Below are 17,461 nucleotides of genomic sequence, written 5' to 3'. Positions count from 1 at the left end.
GTAAAAAGTTAGACCGTAAGCCTGCTTTATTTTATATTGAACAAATAGAGTAATAGAGTACGTTAGACAGCGTCACAGCGCATGCGCGATGAGCAACAGCCGCATCTGAGTAAAAGCAGTGGAATTGACCCCATAGTTTAGCAGTATGGAGTCTATGGCTCCGTCCTCAATTCCATACTAACATACTATGTTTCAGAATTGTGTGCATAGTTCCCTTTTTGTGTATACAATGGAGAAAAACTCAATTTCGTCCGGGAATGTTGCCCCAGTTTATAATACCGCAGTTTTAATTTTCAGCAGACGTTATGGTGTTCGAATGAAATGTAAACTAATACAGAAAAAAACTGACAATCTTACGGCTAAATCATAAATCGTTAACAGATAAACGCGCACCTACGAGCCCGAATTGCACACTGCAATATAGGATATTTGTCCTGATCCATCTCGGGGTATTTAAGCAAAGCCGGAAGTAAACTACGGATGACTGTTTCGTTTCGCTGTGTCTCTCTTGAGTCAGAGCGGTTGGTTTTTCAGGAGGGAAACTTTACAAGGTTTAACGGGATTTGAGCACGATTAATTCATTTCGCCCAATTACCAGAGCCAGTGCAGCCATACTGAAAGGTAAGAGCGCACCTTAATTACGCAGCATGTTAATTTAGTCGTGTGTTATGATATTTTACCCGCTTCAGTTTGCGCCATTTTCGCTAGTTTTGTAATGCACAAATGTGCGCCTTTTAGCTCTGCCGTTCTTTGTCCCTATTTTTTAATGGGTTGTGATATGGTCTATCCCTGTAGAATAATTCACATCACTTATTGCTAAGCCAGATTATGTATGTATAAGCGTTGGAAGAAAGGTAGTTATCACTTTTCTGTCATCCAAAATTGTGTTCAAATCAAGTGCAATTGCGCATTTTTGTGCTGCACCAGGCCGTGTCAAGACGCTAACAGCACCAGCGCCTGTTGGGATACAACATGAATCTGGCGCACATGAGTTAGCTCGTCAAGCTAACTGGCTAGCTTGCTCATCAAATAGCTTTAATGGTCAGGTTGTTGACACTTGTGTTGACAGCAAGTTTACAGTAAAGCTCAGCGAACACTTAACACATGTAACGTTGGTGGTTTAATGTCCTGGACCTTAAGTTTAACACCAGACTAAACAGAAGGAGGAGGAGAACCGTGTTTTGTGGACATGTAACGTTATCACCAGCGGCTAACTTAGCTAGCCACCTTAGCGTAGCAGACATGTTCAGACGATACTTTAAAACTCATTACTTTAAGGAGATGAAAACTGTTCAACACTGCGTCCTAACAGTATACAGACTATAACTCTACTCTTATAAAGTTAGTTAATGCTGCATGGACAGTTTGTAGTTATTGCTGGTGCCATTCTGTTGCTTTGCCTAGTTTTCATTATCACCAAAGCATCCAATTGAAGGTCCTAATTAGAGCTCATAATTAGCTTTGAAGCGGACTGGCTACAGCGTGGTGTATAGAGACACCTTTATGTAATGGTACAGTTTGTGTGACTGTCCTCGCACTGTCTTTCACATTGACCCATGATGGGTTGAGTGCCATAATTTAATCTGTTATTTACTGAATAAAACAACCTTTTTTAGTAAGGAGGAGCTAATTAATTAATTGGATGAACGAGGATGTGTGTGTTAAGTCCTGGTAACTACATGATCTAATGGCAGGTTTTTAATTTCTAATACTGCAATGTTTCTTGTGCAATTGATCACTTCACAGGAGGTGGGAACCTACATTCAACTGTTAGCAATTGTATACACACTAACACATCAAAGCCTTCAGTTAGAAAAGCTTTCCACAAACCAAATGGTTTTTACTTTATTCATTCGTTTGTTTTTCTTGTCCAAAAGATGTTTTAAAAGTGTAAATAAGCACTAAATCCATACATCCTCCTTTGCTTTTATGCTTTAGGAATGACTAGACTTAATTGAGCAATAATGTTGATTCAAAACACTATGTATGGTGACATGTTTTCAAGGCAATGACCTTCACAAAGTTTAGGAATGGTAAATCCCCGGTGCCAAGTCGGACCTGGTTAGGAATGGTTTCATACAATTGACTTGACGTTGTCTTTCATTACAGGAGTCCACGAATCATGTCAGGCATTGCATTGAGCCGGCTTGCACAGGAGCGCAAGGCATGGCGGAAGGACCATCCTTTTGTAAGTACCGGTAGTAGTTAGTGCCTCATGAGATGCACCTGTTCTGGCTCCACTGTGTATCTGAGTTGACGTTCGATTAAGTCAAGTCCTCTGGTGAACACTGGTATCTTAACCGTTTGCTCTATCCTGTTCAATCTTTCAGGGATTTGTTGCTGTACCCACAAAAAATCCAGATGGAACCATGAATCTCATGAATTGGGAATGTGCTATTCCTGGAAAGAAAGGGGTAATGTGCAGCTTCAGATTTACAAAAAGAAACAGAAATACAAACGATGGCAGCAGCGAATGCGTCTCACTTCTAAAGCAAAGAGGAAGTATTGTCTTTCTGTAATAAAGAGGTTAATATACTTGGTCATTTAGATAGAATAAAGCATCGAAATGCTGGCCTATTCAGGTCTGTAGTGGGCAGCCGCAGATTAGTGTAAAATGCGCTAATAGACTGCATTAACTGAGATACTAGAATATCATGTATGCAGGAGTATAAATAACCCAATTTCTCTGCTCATGTAAACACCATATCCTGAATATGATCAAAACTGGGATACGGCTACTCGTGTAAACACACTCTATATTTCTGTAGCAGGTGTATGGCTTTAAACATTATATTGCATAATACAACTATAGAGGTATGTCTTACGTTTTCTATAGAGTGCTGCAGGTACAACACATTTTTGTAGACAAACCTGGAAGTTATCATCGCCCTGGTTCCCTAGACAAAAAGCCAATGGGATTGTTTTTTTTCATTGGATTTTGGATAATTGCAGAAAACAAGCATATAATAAGTTTATGGTTTTCTGCAAGATAATCTTTAGAAATGATCACCATTCTTGTGATTTTTGAAGCGTGAATACAATCGCCAAAAGTAGAAAGCTAATGTAAACGAGCTACACCACAATCAAATGACTACGCGTCAAAAATGGAAACTCATTTCTGGGTTTTAGGGCTCATTCCTGCTGCACTTTATTGTGCCAGCATAGGTAGTGAATATCATGAGTGTCCCCAGATTTCCATGGACCAAAGCAGGTTAGAAAGGTTGTTCATTCTTGGAACTGCGATGAGCCTTAAACGTGCTTTTAATATTAATCTGGCAATAATAACAATGTTTTAAGAGTCATTTTTGGTGGAACATGTGTTAATATGAATCTAATGGTTGTCTCCTCAGACTCCGTGGGAAGGAGGCTTGTTCAAACTGCGCATGTTGTTCAAGGATGACTATCCTTCTTCACCTCCAAAATGTGAGTTATTGTGTCTGACCTGTGGTCAGCGTAAACTCAACCGTTAATGTGATCTCTACACACTCCTGCATTATGGAGTCAGTAGATGGAAGTACGAGCCAATACTGCACAGAGAAATGCTTTGTCTACTCTAGAATGTAGAGTCAGGTGCACACCACAGCACATGTCTTCCTTCAAAGGTATTGTGCACAACCACGCATAATTCCTGTCCTGAAACTGGCAGGTGTCAGGAGACTGTCAATAGCAATGAGTTGATGAAAACATAATGAAAGTGTTTGAAATGGCTCAGTTGAGGTCAAGACACCCCAACCCACTCGACAGAGAGGCAGCGAGCCTCAATATTGTCCCTTTGAAGTATCCTTGTAATGAGAAAGTGTCATTTATAGCTATGGGCTTACTTTACTACAGGTTGCTGTAGTAATCTTAAGGTAACTCTGTAGTTGAGATAGTCACCCATGTTTAAGATTTCTCACTGAAGCCGAGCATCTGCTTGACATCTTGGTTGTGATTGGTTCAAAGCAGCAGTAGATCACACAGGTTTTTCCCGCTCCATCGTTTGTGTTTGAAGGCTAGTTCATGACTTAAATCTGTTGAAGCAGATCTAAAAGCTTTGTCATGGTAATCGTTTCCATTCATTGCTGTTTAAAAGTTATGATTTAGATGTGAATGCTAAACATGTTCGATATTGGACTGCTTAAAATCTTACACTTTGCCCAGACTACTATACTGGAACCAACTCGTTACATCACCCTTTTGGTTGCGCACAAGGCCCGGGCACTGTGATGTACCGTGTTTCTAACATTCATCAACGGGGGTTGTGTTGTCTGAATGTGACATTAGGACCGCTTACTTGTGTGAGGAGCAGAAGTTGCTGCCTCTTCACTCAGTGTATGCTGTGGAAAAGCCGAGTGACATTTGTGGAACTTGTTCATCTTGTCTGACATTTGTAATGGCTCCAGAACATAAGATAAGATAACTAACATTATCTTGTGTTTTTTAGGTAAATTTGAGCCTCCACTCTTTCACCCAAATGTGTATCCATCAGGCACAGTATGCCTATCTATTCTAGAGGAGGACAAGGACTGGAGACCAGCCATCACAATAAAGCAGGTTTGGATTGACAAGCATACCTTTTTAAAAAGTGTTTTTCTTTCTGTGGTTTTATACTTTATTTCTTATTAAATTCAATCTAAGAATCAATTTGCTTTAAAAAAAAAAACAAAGCCAGGGAAGCAAATTATATAATGTATTCGTTTTCCATTATATTGACATAAAAAAACTGGATCTTGAAAATTAAGTTCTGATATTCAACTTGAAATATAACTTATTTTTAATTTGGACAGCTAATATGTCCATTTGTATTGCCTGTGCTAGAAGATAAGTCATTCAGAGACTTCATGCAACTGATTTAAAACTTTAGTAACGAACAAATATAAGCAACCTTATAAATAATGCAAAACGGATACTTTTTATAATTTGTTTAATTTCTCCTTCAGATCTTATTAGGTATCCAGGAACTCCTAAATGAACCAAATATCCAGGATCCAGCCCAAGCAGAGGCTTACACAATCTACTGGTGAGTGACATTTGATTTCATCTTTTCAACCGTGACACTAAATGTAAATACGAGATGATTTATAAAGTAGCCTGCATGTCTGAAAACGGCTAAGGAAACTAGAAGTCTATTATTGATCGTCTATGTTGCAGCGACAAAATCAGATTCTAAGTTTGACTTGCACTGTAATACAATGGACATAATGATGAGAACCAGAATTGGCTTTAATGGTCAAGTGTGAGCACGTACAAGGAATTTGCCTCTGGTATTTAGTTGCTTTCAAAGTACATGCACAGAAATGGCATACGGCACAACAAACGTAAACATCTACCGTAACTACTGTGTACAGATATAAATATACATATAAAAAAGTGTATGTTACACTCTGTGGATGCCAATGGAGGACTTCTTTATTGTTTTCATAACTCAAATATCAGTATTTTTAACTCTGTGCCTAAAAATACATTGAGCTCATGACAAATAAAGTAGTTATGAGTGCACGTCGGATGAGAAGGTGGTATTGTAAAGATTCTGAACTGAAAGCAGCGCTGCAAAACCTTGAGGTAGAAGTGGTTCTGTTGAGGGCCACTCTGCTCTGTTTTGTTTTTTCCACCATATTCTACAGCCCTAACTTGAAGAGGCAGCCGTGAAGTATAACTGTGTTTGTGTTCTAAAGGTCTGGATGTGTGTAACCTGAACCAATAAAACATGTTTCACAGCTCGTTTTAATCCAAACATGAACCGCTTATTTAGCTTCACATAAATAAAAAAACAACCACCTGCTGAATCCTGAAGATTATATTGTTTTTAACTTCTCCATACTTTCTGATTTGAATAAGTGATCAGAGAAACATGATAACTGCGTTGTTGTTTTTTAACCCCTTTCCAGCCAAAACAGAGTAGAATATGAAAAAAGAGTTCGAGCACAAGCCAAAAAATTCTCCCCCTCGTAAGGGCGAAGACTTGCTCCGCTGTGGCAGAAGGAATGGGTTTGACAAGAATCACCTCCCCGCTCAGTCTCTCAATGAATGTGCTCCTCTCACATCAGGACTTGCTTAAAGACTTCTATTTAAACTCCACACGTTCTGTGCCATCCGACCTATCATTTTTTTTTTTTTATGTTCTTAATTTGCCAGTTGGTGCATAATGCTGAGAGGGGATGGGTGCTTCAGCACCCTGGTCATTTATTTTTAAACATTTATTGTCTTATGTGGTGGAAGGGACAAAGCTCGGTACCAGTTTCATCGACTCCATGCAAGCTGGCTGTCAATGTTCAAGGAAGAAAATGTTTTTTTGTTTTAAAATGCTCTTTCACAGGGTCTATTCCTTTTTGTCCCCCCCCCCCCTCTCCCCTTTTATTTTCCATCAATTTAATGTAAAATTAGCTTATTTCATTGTCAGTATTTCAACTGCTGTATAATGAATGGCACTTTTATACTGTTGTATCTCACTAGTGTCTCTAGATGGCTCTGTCTAATTCTCTTTCCCAGGTTTTCTATTCAGCATGCTGTAATATACGATAGAATCTGCTGCCTTGGCTGTCTTTTTGTTATTCAGAGTGTTTGCTATGAAATAAATAAAAATGGCCATGACGACTGAGGCAGGTAGGCTTACTTCTGTATCAGACTTTAAGGTTATTTGGTGCTTTGTTCATGTATGTGTTGGCGTAAATAAAACTTTCTACAAAACTTTAGCATTTTATTTAATAAGTGATTAAAATATACAGCAAGCTTAACTTAACCACGAAGGCTAAACGATACAAAATGTCAAAATTAATATCTATTAAGAATATCTGATTAATACAGTTCCTTTACTCATTTGACTCGAGCAACGGTTATGCAATTAATATCTACATTATGCATAATGCTGTGGAAGCATTTTACAATCACAAGTGCACATTAATGTAATAGCAAAGTATGTAATAACCGAAATTAAGAATGCTAGTTTTTAACTTGAAGTGTTTAATTTCATGGTCTAGTTGAACTTCAGGCCCAACATTATTTGAAATTCATCTTCAGACTATTTTACATTCTACTACATGCTAACTCATCAGCTTATGCTTCAGTAATGGCCTTCATTCTGATGAACCCTGTTGGGCAGGAGCAGGGTTTGGTTGATGAGCTCCCAGGGTCCTCTGCTGTGACCGGATCGCTCTGCTGGATGGTGCAGTACTCATTGCAGTACCTGTGAAGGTCCTTCTCCAGCCAACACCCAGAGTCTCCTTGAGCAGGGCTCCCCGGCTGTGAGCTGAGGGTCAGACTCTGGTGAGAGCTCCCTGCAGATGAAGGCGGGACCATGGTGATCACAGTGTAGGGGATGCCCAGGAGAGAGGTATCGCAGCTTGGGTCCGATATATTGCTGTACATGCTGCCCTCCAACTGGTGGTGAAACTGGAGCTGACACTCTTCCTCCTCCTCGACGACTTCACACTCTGTAAGAGTGTCAATCTGGAGCGTTTCCTCTGCCTTCAGCATGTCTGCCGTGTTTTCTTGTGTAACCACCCAGCTCTATAATCACAGTCATGTTTAAGGCCATTGTTATGAGATAATTGTCGGTATTTTATCTTAAGCTAAACTTACCTTGAAATCACCCTGGAAGTCACTGTACAGTGTGTGGAAATAGGGTGCTGGAGTTGGGATGAAGGCACTCTGCCTCCACCTGTAAGTGTTAGAAACATAAAGAATATATATTTTGTGTGCATTGGTTGTAGGAATTGGCATTTGTTATAATGTACATTTTCTGAGTGAAAAGCTGTAAAGGAACCTTACTTTTTAACTGGAGCGTAGCAGAACAGTAGGAGGAATGGCACCAGCACACACAGGGGGATGAGCGTCTTACCCAGTCCAGAAACAAATGTGTTTGATGGGAATTCTGTATGGACTCACATGCAGAAGAAACATTTGGAGAAGAAAAAAAGTAGAACATCAAAGTAAGCCAAGATGCAAAGTAATGAATTTACAGTTGCTGCATTCTCAACAAGTTGCCATACGATAAAGATCCTCTTCATTAAGCTTAGATCAGCTGAGACTCACCATTCACAGATGACTCCGTCTCCCAGTAAACCTCAGAAGACCAGTCGCTCCACTGTCCCTTGTAGTGAGCCTGATTAGGACTGGACCGTACTCTTGCAGCGTACTCGGTGTCTGGCTCAAAGTTCTGATCATCCACAGAATAATTCAGACTGTTGGTGTTGATTTCATGCGATAACAGCTGAAATAAATAGATATGGCAATATGTCATTCATCTTTGTAAAAGAGAGAAACTTCCTGTATGGGTTGCCATTTGTGCCCAATCATCAAATAGATTCATTAGTTTGCAGATAGATGGGTAGATCAGTAGATACGTTATTTAATGTTTATTGTTACAATTCTTCAGTTGCTGTAAGTTTAGTTTTGACTGTCCTAGGAGATATTATCTGTTCTGTCAGTCATTTTAATCATGGCAGAGAATTGTGTACTCAAAACAGTTTAATTTAGTTATGAGCACTTTTAAAAGACACCACTTAATATCACTCGTAAAGGGGCTGCTGTGATATGCTGATAAGAGTCGGTAGCAAACTCAGAATTGTACATTTAGATACGTAAAGTTCAGTCTTAATTTGTCATTTGGCAAAATTGTGTAATTGGTGCTCAGGCAGAAATGGTTAATATAAGTCACAGGAAAAAAATGGATTCATTAATGTACGGCACAATCCCTGTCTGTCCGCACCCTGGTTATTTGCCTGAAAATCACACCAACAAACCACCAACAAAGAGCACCCAATTCTTGTTTGTTTATTTGAATCTCACGTGTGTGTCTCCCCTTTTGTAGTAATGGAGCTGAAACTTGAGGTTTTCGACAAGACTGGTGTAATCTTCATATTCCTTGTAGGTACTTATCCATGTGAAGTGGTGTTGACCTGAGTCGGGGCTGACGGTGAGTTGGCACGGTGCGTTTGGTGTAACTAGAGAGGACACATTAAAGACAAACGCACACAAAAGGCGGGTTTTAAATAGGCAGACATCTGTATTTGTATACACAAATGTGTTCCGTGTGTCTGGCTTTGAAAACCGACCAAAACCATTGTGTTCCTTACTGTTATTCACAGGTAGATATTTGTCCACCAGCTGCTCACAGATTTCAGGCCCATCATTCTGGCTGTGACAAAGCGAGATTTCAAAACAATCCAAATCCATAAAGGTCCCAGAATCTTCATCGGGTATTGGACTGGATGTACTTAAGGAGCAGAAGTAATCCTCATCGGTGTTTGTCAGCATGCACACCAACTTCTTTCTGCACGAAACGGTAATGAAACACAACATCATCATCACATTTAAGGTCATCCATTATTTATAAATGCCAGTAGAAAAAAAGCCTCACTTTTCATAGGTTTCTATGAAAGTGAGCCAGTAGGAGCTGTTGCTGTCCGAGTAGTTTTCTGATGTTGCGATGCTCAGGGAGCAGTTGATGGTGTACAGGTAATCATTCACACAGTGAAGATGGTGGTCCACCCCTGAAAAATGTACAAGCAATGTTTTATTGGGAGTTTCAGGAATCAAAGCAGAGATTTCACTGTGTTGGTGAATAATCCTCTTTGTATTTGTAGGCTTTTCTATTTGTCATGTAGGTTTTTTGTATGCATAACATCCACTTAAATAACCGTTACTGATGACTCAATGACAGTTTAAACTGTACGCATTATGTTTTGATTAAAAAACAAACGCCTTTTTTTACTTACAATATTTAAACTGCAGACTTAAAGGATAGTCCCAGTAGCTTTAAGCGGGAAGCTCTTTGTGGCCAGTTTGGACAGGAAAAACAATTACTCAGACCAAGAACGCTTTTAACGTCCATATGGAAATATTGGTATTGTTTTAGGATAGACATTTAAAAAAATATGAACTTATCCTTTTAATTGCTTGCTGTAAAATGAACAAAACTGCAACATTTATTATTGACCCACTGCCATATAAAAGTGCATGTATGCTGGTTTATTGTAAAATAAAAAACCTTACATCACAACATGAACAAAAGATAAAGACTTTTCCCTTCATAATAAGAAACATTAGCCGACTTTTCCCATTAGGTCGAAGATCAAACAGATTATTGCTGAGGTCCTACAAAGTATAACAAAGCGTCTGAAGCACTTATTCTAGCTTTTAGTGTGCATGATGTATCGTTTTTAAAACACCTTATATTTACATTCTTTTGGCTTTTGTCTCGATCAACGTGCACATGAATCCAAGCAATCTGATGTTAATGATTCTCTTATCACATAAAACAAAAGAGAACTGGGTGGGACATAACCTGTGACAGGAGTTCCATGCAGACTGACACTGTTGGTAGATACAAGCAGAAACACGAACAGCAGCTTCAGCCTCGGTGGAGAGCGACAATCCATCACACCAGACGATCAAGACATCACTTCAGCACTGAGAGGTCTTGATACAGTCATTCTGCCCTGAAGCTCTCGCAGAACAACGTTTATTAACGAAGGCTGAGAGAGGGAGGTGTCAGTGAGACGGTGCACACTGATAGTTATCACTCGCATGTCTGCGGGGAGAGGATGTGCTTTTTTTGTGAAAGGAGCAAGGCTTCAGTTTCACCAAACATGTTGAATCTCACACCACAACCCTCTAATCTATCGCACTGTGCACGGCATAACATACAATTTGGTTAAACGGTCGTATTTTCATTATCAGACCTATCTTAATTGCTTTAAAAAAGATTTTAAATACAAAATACTGTGAGTGTGTAAATGTCTCCTTTAGATCTCTTCACTGATGGTAACCGATTGAATAGGCTCAGAGCTGGAAGACATTCACGTGATATCAGCACTGTGGTGAGATATATTTTGATCTACGATGCCAAAAACACAAACACGTGCGATGGTGAGACTCAACTTGTTACATCACATTTGACTGCACAAACGCCTCGCTCTGCGAAGAACAAATTCTCCTGTGCTGTAAGAAATCTGCAGAGTAGGAAGATCATCTGCTAAACATTACATTCCTTAAATCACACCAATTTAAAATGGACTTAATTCACATGAAATGGAGAGCCATGAAATACACCCATTTCTATGCACTTTGGTTGTATTCCTGAGTCTGATTGTGCGGATAGAAATCTTATTCGACACAGAAGTTAGTCTTAAGACGACACATTTTTCATTTGGTTCACATCACACATCAACTAACTTTCTTTATACAACAGTAGTACAACAGTTATATTTGACTGTCCTTATTGTGCCACTTACAAGAGTGTTGTGCAATGTGTAGCGCAGCAACAGGAGATCAGTTGAATGTGTGTTGTGTGTTGTGGTGATTCTATAAATGAATACGACCTGACAGCGTCTTCCTCTGAGGTTCACCGTTTTGTTTATTTAGAGTTCATAACTGTCTCTCGGTGTTAGTCGAGCACAGTGCATGAATTTATTTTCTAGTTGATCAAGAGGACGTCTGCAAGCTTTCACGACAAAATAGGATATAATTAAATGCAAGCCTGTTCATTTGTGGCCCAAGGGGGGGGGGGGGGCAAGGTATTGCCAGCGTGTCAACTTCATCCCTTGTCGCACTTGTAGCAAAGCTTAACAATTAAATGTATATATTTATTCATACAACTTGTTTCAGAGAGCATCTGAACATGAAACAAGAAAACATCATGTTACCACACAGACGGTCATGTCAATGTGATAACAGAGGTGTCAGTTTAATTTGGGTTTTTGCTGTCCAAAATATCCGCAGACGTCTGATCACTTCACCACAGAGCATGAAGGAGGCCTATTTTTATTTGTTGAAACCTAAATGACTTTCTGCCCCCCTCGTGTGAAGCAGAGTGAACTTGTGCTTGAGATCAGCAATAAAGCCCGTGTGACGTGTGAATATTATATCAGTCTTTATGTTGTGCAAGAGCAGAAACCCTGATATGGTTGGATATATCTGCAACCAGTCCCGCAGCATCTGATATAAGGGCTTTTTTTCAATTTATTTTTGCATTCTGATCAGAATGCTTCCTTCTTTGTGATAAATATTTTAAAATGACCGCAAACAGTCCTAGATGTAACTTTGGCTTGAAATAACACATGATCTGATGTAGATCTGAGTGAATGATTGACTTTCCATTTAAAATATGTAAAAAAATAAAATAAAATCATAGACTTGCAAACATTGTATTATTGTCATTTAATATCATTCAATATCATTTAATATTTCCCTGGTAGTCTTTAAACAGTTGTCCTCAATATCTTAATTGCAGGAGTCCTTTACCTATCTGGCAAATATAAAAAGAAAGACCGTAAATTAACTTCGATATAAAATCTGCTGTAAAATAATACTGGACCTATAAAACAAGTCCCCTCTAAGTCTCTGGCATGTATTTTCCATATTTAGTGTATACAAAGTGCTACAATGCACCAGGATACAAAATATGAAAAATGACCCTGTGCAAAATGATGGGTATAGTCTAGTGTTAATTTAGATCAGGGATCTAGTTAAGCACCCGAGGCACACCAGCATGGCTCACTCACAAGCCAGTTTACCATCAAATGAGGACAGGGTGATGGCAAAGGCCTGCAGGGCACACATGGGGAAACTGTAATCCATGGAGAAGACATCCTCCGCTACGCGCCCAAACTGCATCACTATGTAATCCTCTGGAGAAGACAGCAGCAGGGGGCAGAGAGAGAGGAGACAGACGACTGTGAAGTCAGGAATAAAGACAAGGCAGACATTTTCTTTGTGGTTGATGACAGAGGAAGAGAGTCACATCGTCCTACCGTTGTCAGGGTGGATGATCTGGAAGTTCTTGACGGAGGCCTGGGTGACCCGACCGTGGAAGTTGAGCACATATGACTGAGTCTGTTCCTTCCAGCTCGGGCATTTGTTCACCAGTGTGACCAGTTTGTCTGTGTTGCTGTTCGCATGGCGGACCAAAAGAGTATCAGGTTCCTATAATAAGATAAACATTTCAGTTCCTCCGGCACATTTCACACTTAATCAACATCCTCGCAAAGGATTATTGTTTTCTTTCTAAACTTACATTTGTGGGACGAATGGACACTCTTTCATCGTTCTCCAACATGCCAGGGACGATCACTGTCATTTTCCTAGGACCCCTAAATCCCAGCACATTTGTCTCCTGGAACATGACAGCCAATTGTATTACAGCTTTTATCTCTTCATATGCTGTGTCAGATGTTAGAGTGTATAGAGTTAAGTTTGAACTCACGTAACAAATTGCTGCCAGCTCTTGCCGCACTGATTCACACTCTTTGATGAAGGGCTTCTTCTCAGGGTTTTCACCTCCATCATAGACTGTGAACTTGGTACCCAGGACATTGGACCTGAAACAAATAGGTCTGATCTGATACATGATCTGTCATCATCTATAAGGCTAGAGATCAAAATGTCAACCTTGCCTGAATTAAGAAAGATAATCATGGGGTGCATTCAATTTCCATGTAAAATGATTGCCTCCACAAATCATGGAGGAATTCCCAAAACATTTCCAATTTACACTTGGGATGCAATCGAGGTAGTCATGCATGCTGGCTCAGGCTTACTGAGAATGGAATTGACACATCGTTAGTGTTATTGGTTACGCCACTGATGTTCCTGCTATATCAGGTCAGATTGTGTGCTATAAATAAGTACTTCGGGTCCAGTTTTGAGAACCACTTGTTTAGTTTGATGACAGTGGATTCTTCAATGTTTTCTGAAGGGGTTTTGAAAGGGTTTATTAATCAGCCCAAGATCAGAGAATTCAACGTTAAGTAAAAATGAGGTTTTAAGTTCTTTCTTGAGGTGCAAATGAAAGAGTTGTACCTTAGTTTTCCTATGTAGCAGTTTGTCTCTCTGGACAGATTTGTCGGGTCAGTGGAGATGAGATAGTTGGATGTTTTGCACTTTTTCCGTTTTCTGCCTGCCATTAGGAACACCTTGGTGATGGCAGAATGAAAAACACGTTTTTAGACGATGAAAAGAACGTCGACATGTGACAGCTCACGAAAACAGGATCATGCTTAAAGAGCTTCAATCAATGTGCACAACGATTGGGTTCAAATTGTGCAGAAGTGCCAACCCTCTTGCCGTCCGCCTCCTCCATGTGGAGGTAGTAAGTCGGGTAAATGCCCTTCTCCATGCCTCTCCTGTCCCTGGTGACCCTACACTGGATCGTCGCATCTCGGGGGGCTGGACGCAAAGCAAACGTCTCAAGATCCTCCACTGACATTGGAGATGTTGACTGGAATGAGAGTGGAAATGATTTCAAAAGTCGTTTTTATATATGCTGTGTGATGAATCTAAATGAGGTGCATACTTGCCTAATTTGCGTTTGACAATACACAAAACAGTTTTTTACTTGTAAATGTCTCACTCTTTCATTAGATTCACTGTCTGAAGATGAACTCTCTCTGTAGTTGGAGTTGAGGGAAGCGAGACTCGGCATACTTTTCTCCGCTTTCTTTGTCTTCTTTGCCTTTTTCACCTTTTCCTGGGTTTCTTCATCTTTGCCCTCTTCACTTATTTGGCACCTGGCTGTATGATAACACACACAAATGTATTCCTTACAAACTTTACAGTATTGTTGATCGTAAAATGCACAGGACCAGATAGGTCTAACGCATGACTCACATGTGTTGAGTTGTTTTTTCTTCTTAGGCGATTGAAGGACAGGCCTCTGGGTCCCCTCTTCATTGTCGCTTTCTTCATGTTTATTCTTCTTTGGACTTGCCATCTCCCCCACTGACTCTATCCCCTGGGATGAAACCTCCTGCAAGTGATTCTCTGCAAAAGAGGAGACAGACGCTATAAAAGCTGTTCCATTTAGTGTTATGTATTTATGATATTAAATAAAGATTCATGTTTAAAACTGTAAGTAAGGTCCATAGTTAGATACGTTAATAATAAATTGAAGATTGATGTTACTTTTCCGCTCTTGTTTGGTTGTCTTGTTTGTCTTCTGCGGGTCTTCAGATTCTTTGACTTTGTCTTTCTTCTTTGTTTTGTTCTCCTCTTTGTCCTCTTCATCGTTCTGTTCCATCTCTGACGGAAAGCACAATGGCGCGTTGCTGATAAATCATTTATTTATTGATCATTTAATCAAAGTATTCCTTAGCTTTACATGTGCATGCGTGAAAACACAACATGCATAAACCCATGAGGTCACAGACCACGAAGGGCCCGACGTATGTGTGCTCTCCGACTACACTATTTGAATCCTTGAAATTGAGTAAGTAAATGGATAAATAAACACATAGACATCACATGAGAATAAAATATTCTGCTTTCTATATTCTGACCTTTGGCTTTTTCTTTTTTCACTTCTTTCTTCTTTGTCTTTTTTCCCTCCGCCTGAGCATCATTCTCCACCTCCCACTCTACCTCGGGCTCTATGTCCATCTCCAAGCTCAGTTTCTTGGGAGTGACATGATTGTCTGAAGGCATCTCATCAAATGTCATGCTTGCTGTCATGTCACATTCGCCTAATGTGATCTCATCCAGTGGGTTATCATGGGCATGTTCAACTTGATCTCCAGAAAGGAAAAAAAAAACTTGGATTTAATACAATTTAGGACAATTAATTTAATTGCACCGTACAATGGATTTCATTTTCTATTAAAAAAACAAACCAGTGCTAAATATAAATGATTATAATACCAACCACTCAGGGAAGTGTTGCTGAGGGATTGGTTGATCAACAGAGGTGTTTCATCAGAGCGGGACACTTTGTGCTTTCGACTCTTTTGGCGAGCATCCCGATTGGCTACGACCATTTGGGAATCAGCCCTCTTGTTTTGCTGCTTTTTCATCAAAAGAGTTCGCTGTGGGAGAATTAAGTCTTAGGTTTAGAATTGAAACTGTGAACTCAATGTTCAGTGTTCATACGTGGGGTTACAACTACAGAGATAATAGTGATTCTTATGTCTGTATATATGGTGACGTGCTGTTGGATAGGTATTTAGCTGTACAGGAATGTAGGCATTGCATTACATTTGATGGTGACAATATTTTTTTAACGCATGTGATGACAACTAAAGTCAACACACCATCAGCTAAACATTATTATGAGGTTTATGTTTCACTGAAGTCTAATTTTTTATGTTGACATGCTGGCCATGTTATCTGCCAAGATAATTCTCCAGTTTTCTTTGCTGCTGTTTACATTCCTGCTGATGCAAATTTAAAAAAATGTGCAGCACAACAGGAATGCCCCACTGTTTTTTTTTTTTTTTCTTGTGTAGCATAAAAGGACAACAACTGCATTTCTTGTGCAACCATGTGTTGTACAATGAGGACCTCGAGCTGTGCTCTTTGGTCAGAATTATAACATTATATTCGAATATAATGATAGAACTTATATTGGTTGTAGTATTTCTTTAAATTCTAGACAGCGAGTTGTAACAATTATACAGCTGAAGACGATACTACTGATTCTGGATCAGTTTAAATGCATTGTTACTGTTTACTACTATTTTAGTTGGTTACTTCAGCTGTGAGTTATTATTAGTATTTCTACCACTGGTTCGATCTGCTGGTCTGTTATGTAGTACTCTACTGATATAAGCCAGTAGCTCACATACTGTACAGTGCATACAAACAGACTGCGACTTACAGTTGAGCAGTAGCACCACACAGCAGGTGGTTCTGACACAGGGAGCCATGACCTTAAGACTCAAGAACGCTTTATTTATGTGCAAAGCTCTGCCTCAGCTTTAACTACTTGTCAGCTAATTAGCCTTAACAGTGAACAAGTGTTTGCTCCGCTGTCAGAGTGGATATTGCTGATAAATATATATTCATCCTATATCTTTTTTTATAAAGGAACATAGATACAAATCTACTCTGTCAGGTTACAAGTATGGAGGCTTATCTCTTTGTCAGTTAGTTAAAGTGCATTGCAGTTTTTTCCCCCAGTTTGAAATAAACCAAAACATATTTGGGCACTTTCATGTGTAAATGACATAAAATACTTAAATAATCCTTGTTTATTTACCTGGTTGTCAAGCTTCTGTTGTCGTATATCGGGGTCCTCCATGTCTGTGTGAAAGAATCACTGCTAATTATAATCAGTAGATAATTAAGGATCGGCTACATAAAAACGACTGATGAAATCCAGCATCAATGTTCAATGCGAGAAATGGTTCATTCTCCAAAATAAAAAAAGCAATTAAATATGGACGCGCGTGTTTGTTTGTGGCTCCCTGCTCCATGTGTCATGTCCACCTGCATGGAGCAGAAGGCAAAGTGGATTAAAAGGGGATAATGTTCTTAGACTGCAGCGCTCAGTCAGTATATGGACAAGCAGTCTCGGGGGCAAAGCAGGCTTTCCATGCCTGCTTTATGGAGGCGCTATAATGCCTATGTTACGGTTTTAAACGTGCTCCTGTCACCCAATTTACAACAAGGCAGCAGTCTGCATTACTTACCCAGGCGTCAATCGTAAAACACGGAAGCCGCGGATTGTAACCCACAAATTGCGCTTCAAAGTCTCACCCAAAACGTGCCT

The 17,461-nt window shown here is 39.7% G+C and overlaps 3 protein-coding genes across 4 annotated transcripts; 1 reads left to right on the top strand and 2 right to left on the bottom strand.

Moving 5' to 3' along the window:
- The first annotated feature begins 486 nt into the window (after window positions 1-486).
- On the top strand, window positions 487-6,660 carry ube2ib (ubiquitin-conjugating enzyme E2Ib). Its single transcript, XM_079293630.1, has 7 exons — window positions 487-621; window positions 2,110-2,188; window positions 2,331-2,414; window positions 3,351-3,423; window positions 4,424-4,533; window positions 4,920-4,999; window positions 5,868-6,660. Exons 2-7 carry the CDS (start codon window positions 2,123-2,125, stop codon window positions 5,929-5,931), a joined length of 477 nt encoding a protein of 158 aa, XP_079149756.1. The 5' UTR covers window positions 487-621; window positions 2,110-2,122; the 3' UTR covers window positions 5,932-6,660.
- A 231-nt stretch (window positions 6,661-6,891) lies between these two features.
- LOC306795183 (interleukin-21 receptor) lies at window positions 6,892-10,405 on the bottom strand. Of its 2 annotated transcripts, none has more exons than XM_079293600.1 (8): window positions 10,265-10,405; window positions 9,338-9,470; window positions 9,054-9,250; window positions 8,767-8,921; window positions 8,011-8,188; window positions 7,747-7,858; window positions 7,558-7,636; window positions 6,892-7,485 (listed from the first exon to the last, which is right to left on the bottom strand). In XM_079293600.1, exons 1-8 carry the CDS (start codon window positions 10,356-10,358, stop codon window positions 7,033-7,035), a joined length of 1,401 nt encoding a protein of 466 aa, XP_079149726.1. In that variant the 5' UTR covers window positions 10,359-10,405; the 3' UTR covers window positions 6,892-7,032. The 2 variants fall into 2 exon arrangements, with proteins under 2 accessions (XP_079149726.1, XP_079149727.1); XM_079293601.1 differs by having other exon boundaries at window positions 7,747-7,849.
- A 2,069-nt stretch (window positions 10,406-12,474) lies between these two features.
- On the bottom strand, window positions 12,475-16,990 carry LOC306795182 (uncharacterized protein; the record flags this gene model as incomplete). Its single annotated transcript, XM_079293599.1, has 12 exons — window positions 12,475-12,608; window positions 12,732-12,903; window positions 12,995-13,093; window positions 13,184-13,298; window positions 13,780-13,892; window positions 14,036-14,197; window positions 14,330-14,490; window positions 14,587-14,739; window positions 14,881-14,997; window positions 15,255-15,485; window positions 15,617-15,776; window positions 16,949-16,990. 12 exons carry the CDS (start codon window positions 16,988-16,990, stop codon window positions 12,475-12,477), a joined length of 1,659 nt encoding a protein of 552 aa, XP_079149725.1.
- Between the last annotated feature and the right edge of the window lie 471 nt (window positions 16,991-17,461).

The sequence above is a fragment of the Melanostigma gelatinosum genome (assembly GCF_949748355.1).
Source record: "Melanostigma gelatinosum genome assembly, chromosome: 21".
NCBI classification, from domain to species: Eukaryota; Metazoa; Chordata; class Actinopteri; order Perciformes; family Zoarcidae; genus Melanostigma; species Melanostigma gelatinosum.
This window is presented reverse-complemented; position numbering and strand designations above follow the sequence as displayed.

Bases quoted from the DNA above. Each gene is read 5' to 3' on its own strand.
- ube2ib (XM_079293630.1), top strand. From the start codon at position 2,123: ATGTCAGGCATTGCATTGAGCCGGCTTGCACAGGAGCGCAAGGCATGG. The intron at 2,415-3,350 runs GTAATGTGCAGC...TTGTCTCCTCAG, and splicing joins CTATTCCTGGAAAGAAAGGG to ACTCCGTGGGAAGGAGGCTT. The intron at 5,000-5,867 runs GTGAGTGACATT...ACCCCTTTCCAG, and splicing joins GAGGCTTACACAATCTACTG to CCAAAACAGAGTAGAATATG.
- LOC306795183 (XM_079293600.1), bottom strand. From the start codon at position 10,358: ATGGATTGTCGCTCTCCACCGAGGCTGAAGCTGCTGTTCGTGTTTCTG. The intron at 8,189-8,766 runs GTGAGATTCAAA...TATTTATTTCAG, and splicing joins ACAAAAGGGGAGACACACAC to CTGTTATCGCATGAAATCAA. The intron at 7,486-7,557 runs GTAAGTTTAGCT...CTGTGATTATAG, and splicing joins ACTTCCAGGGTGATTTCAAG to AGCTGGGTGGTTACACAAGA.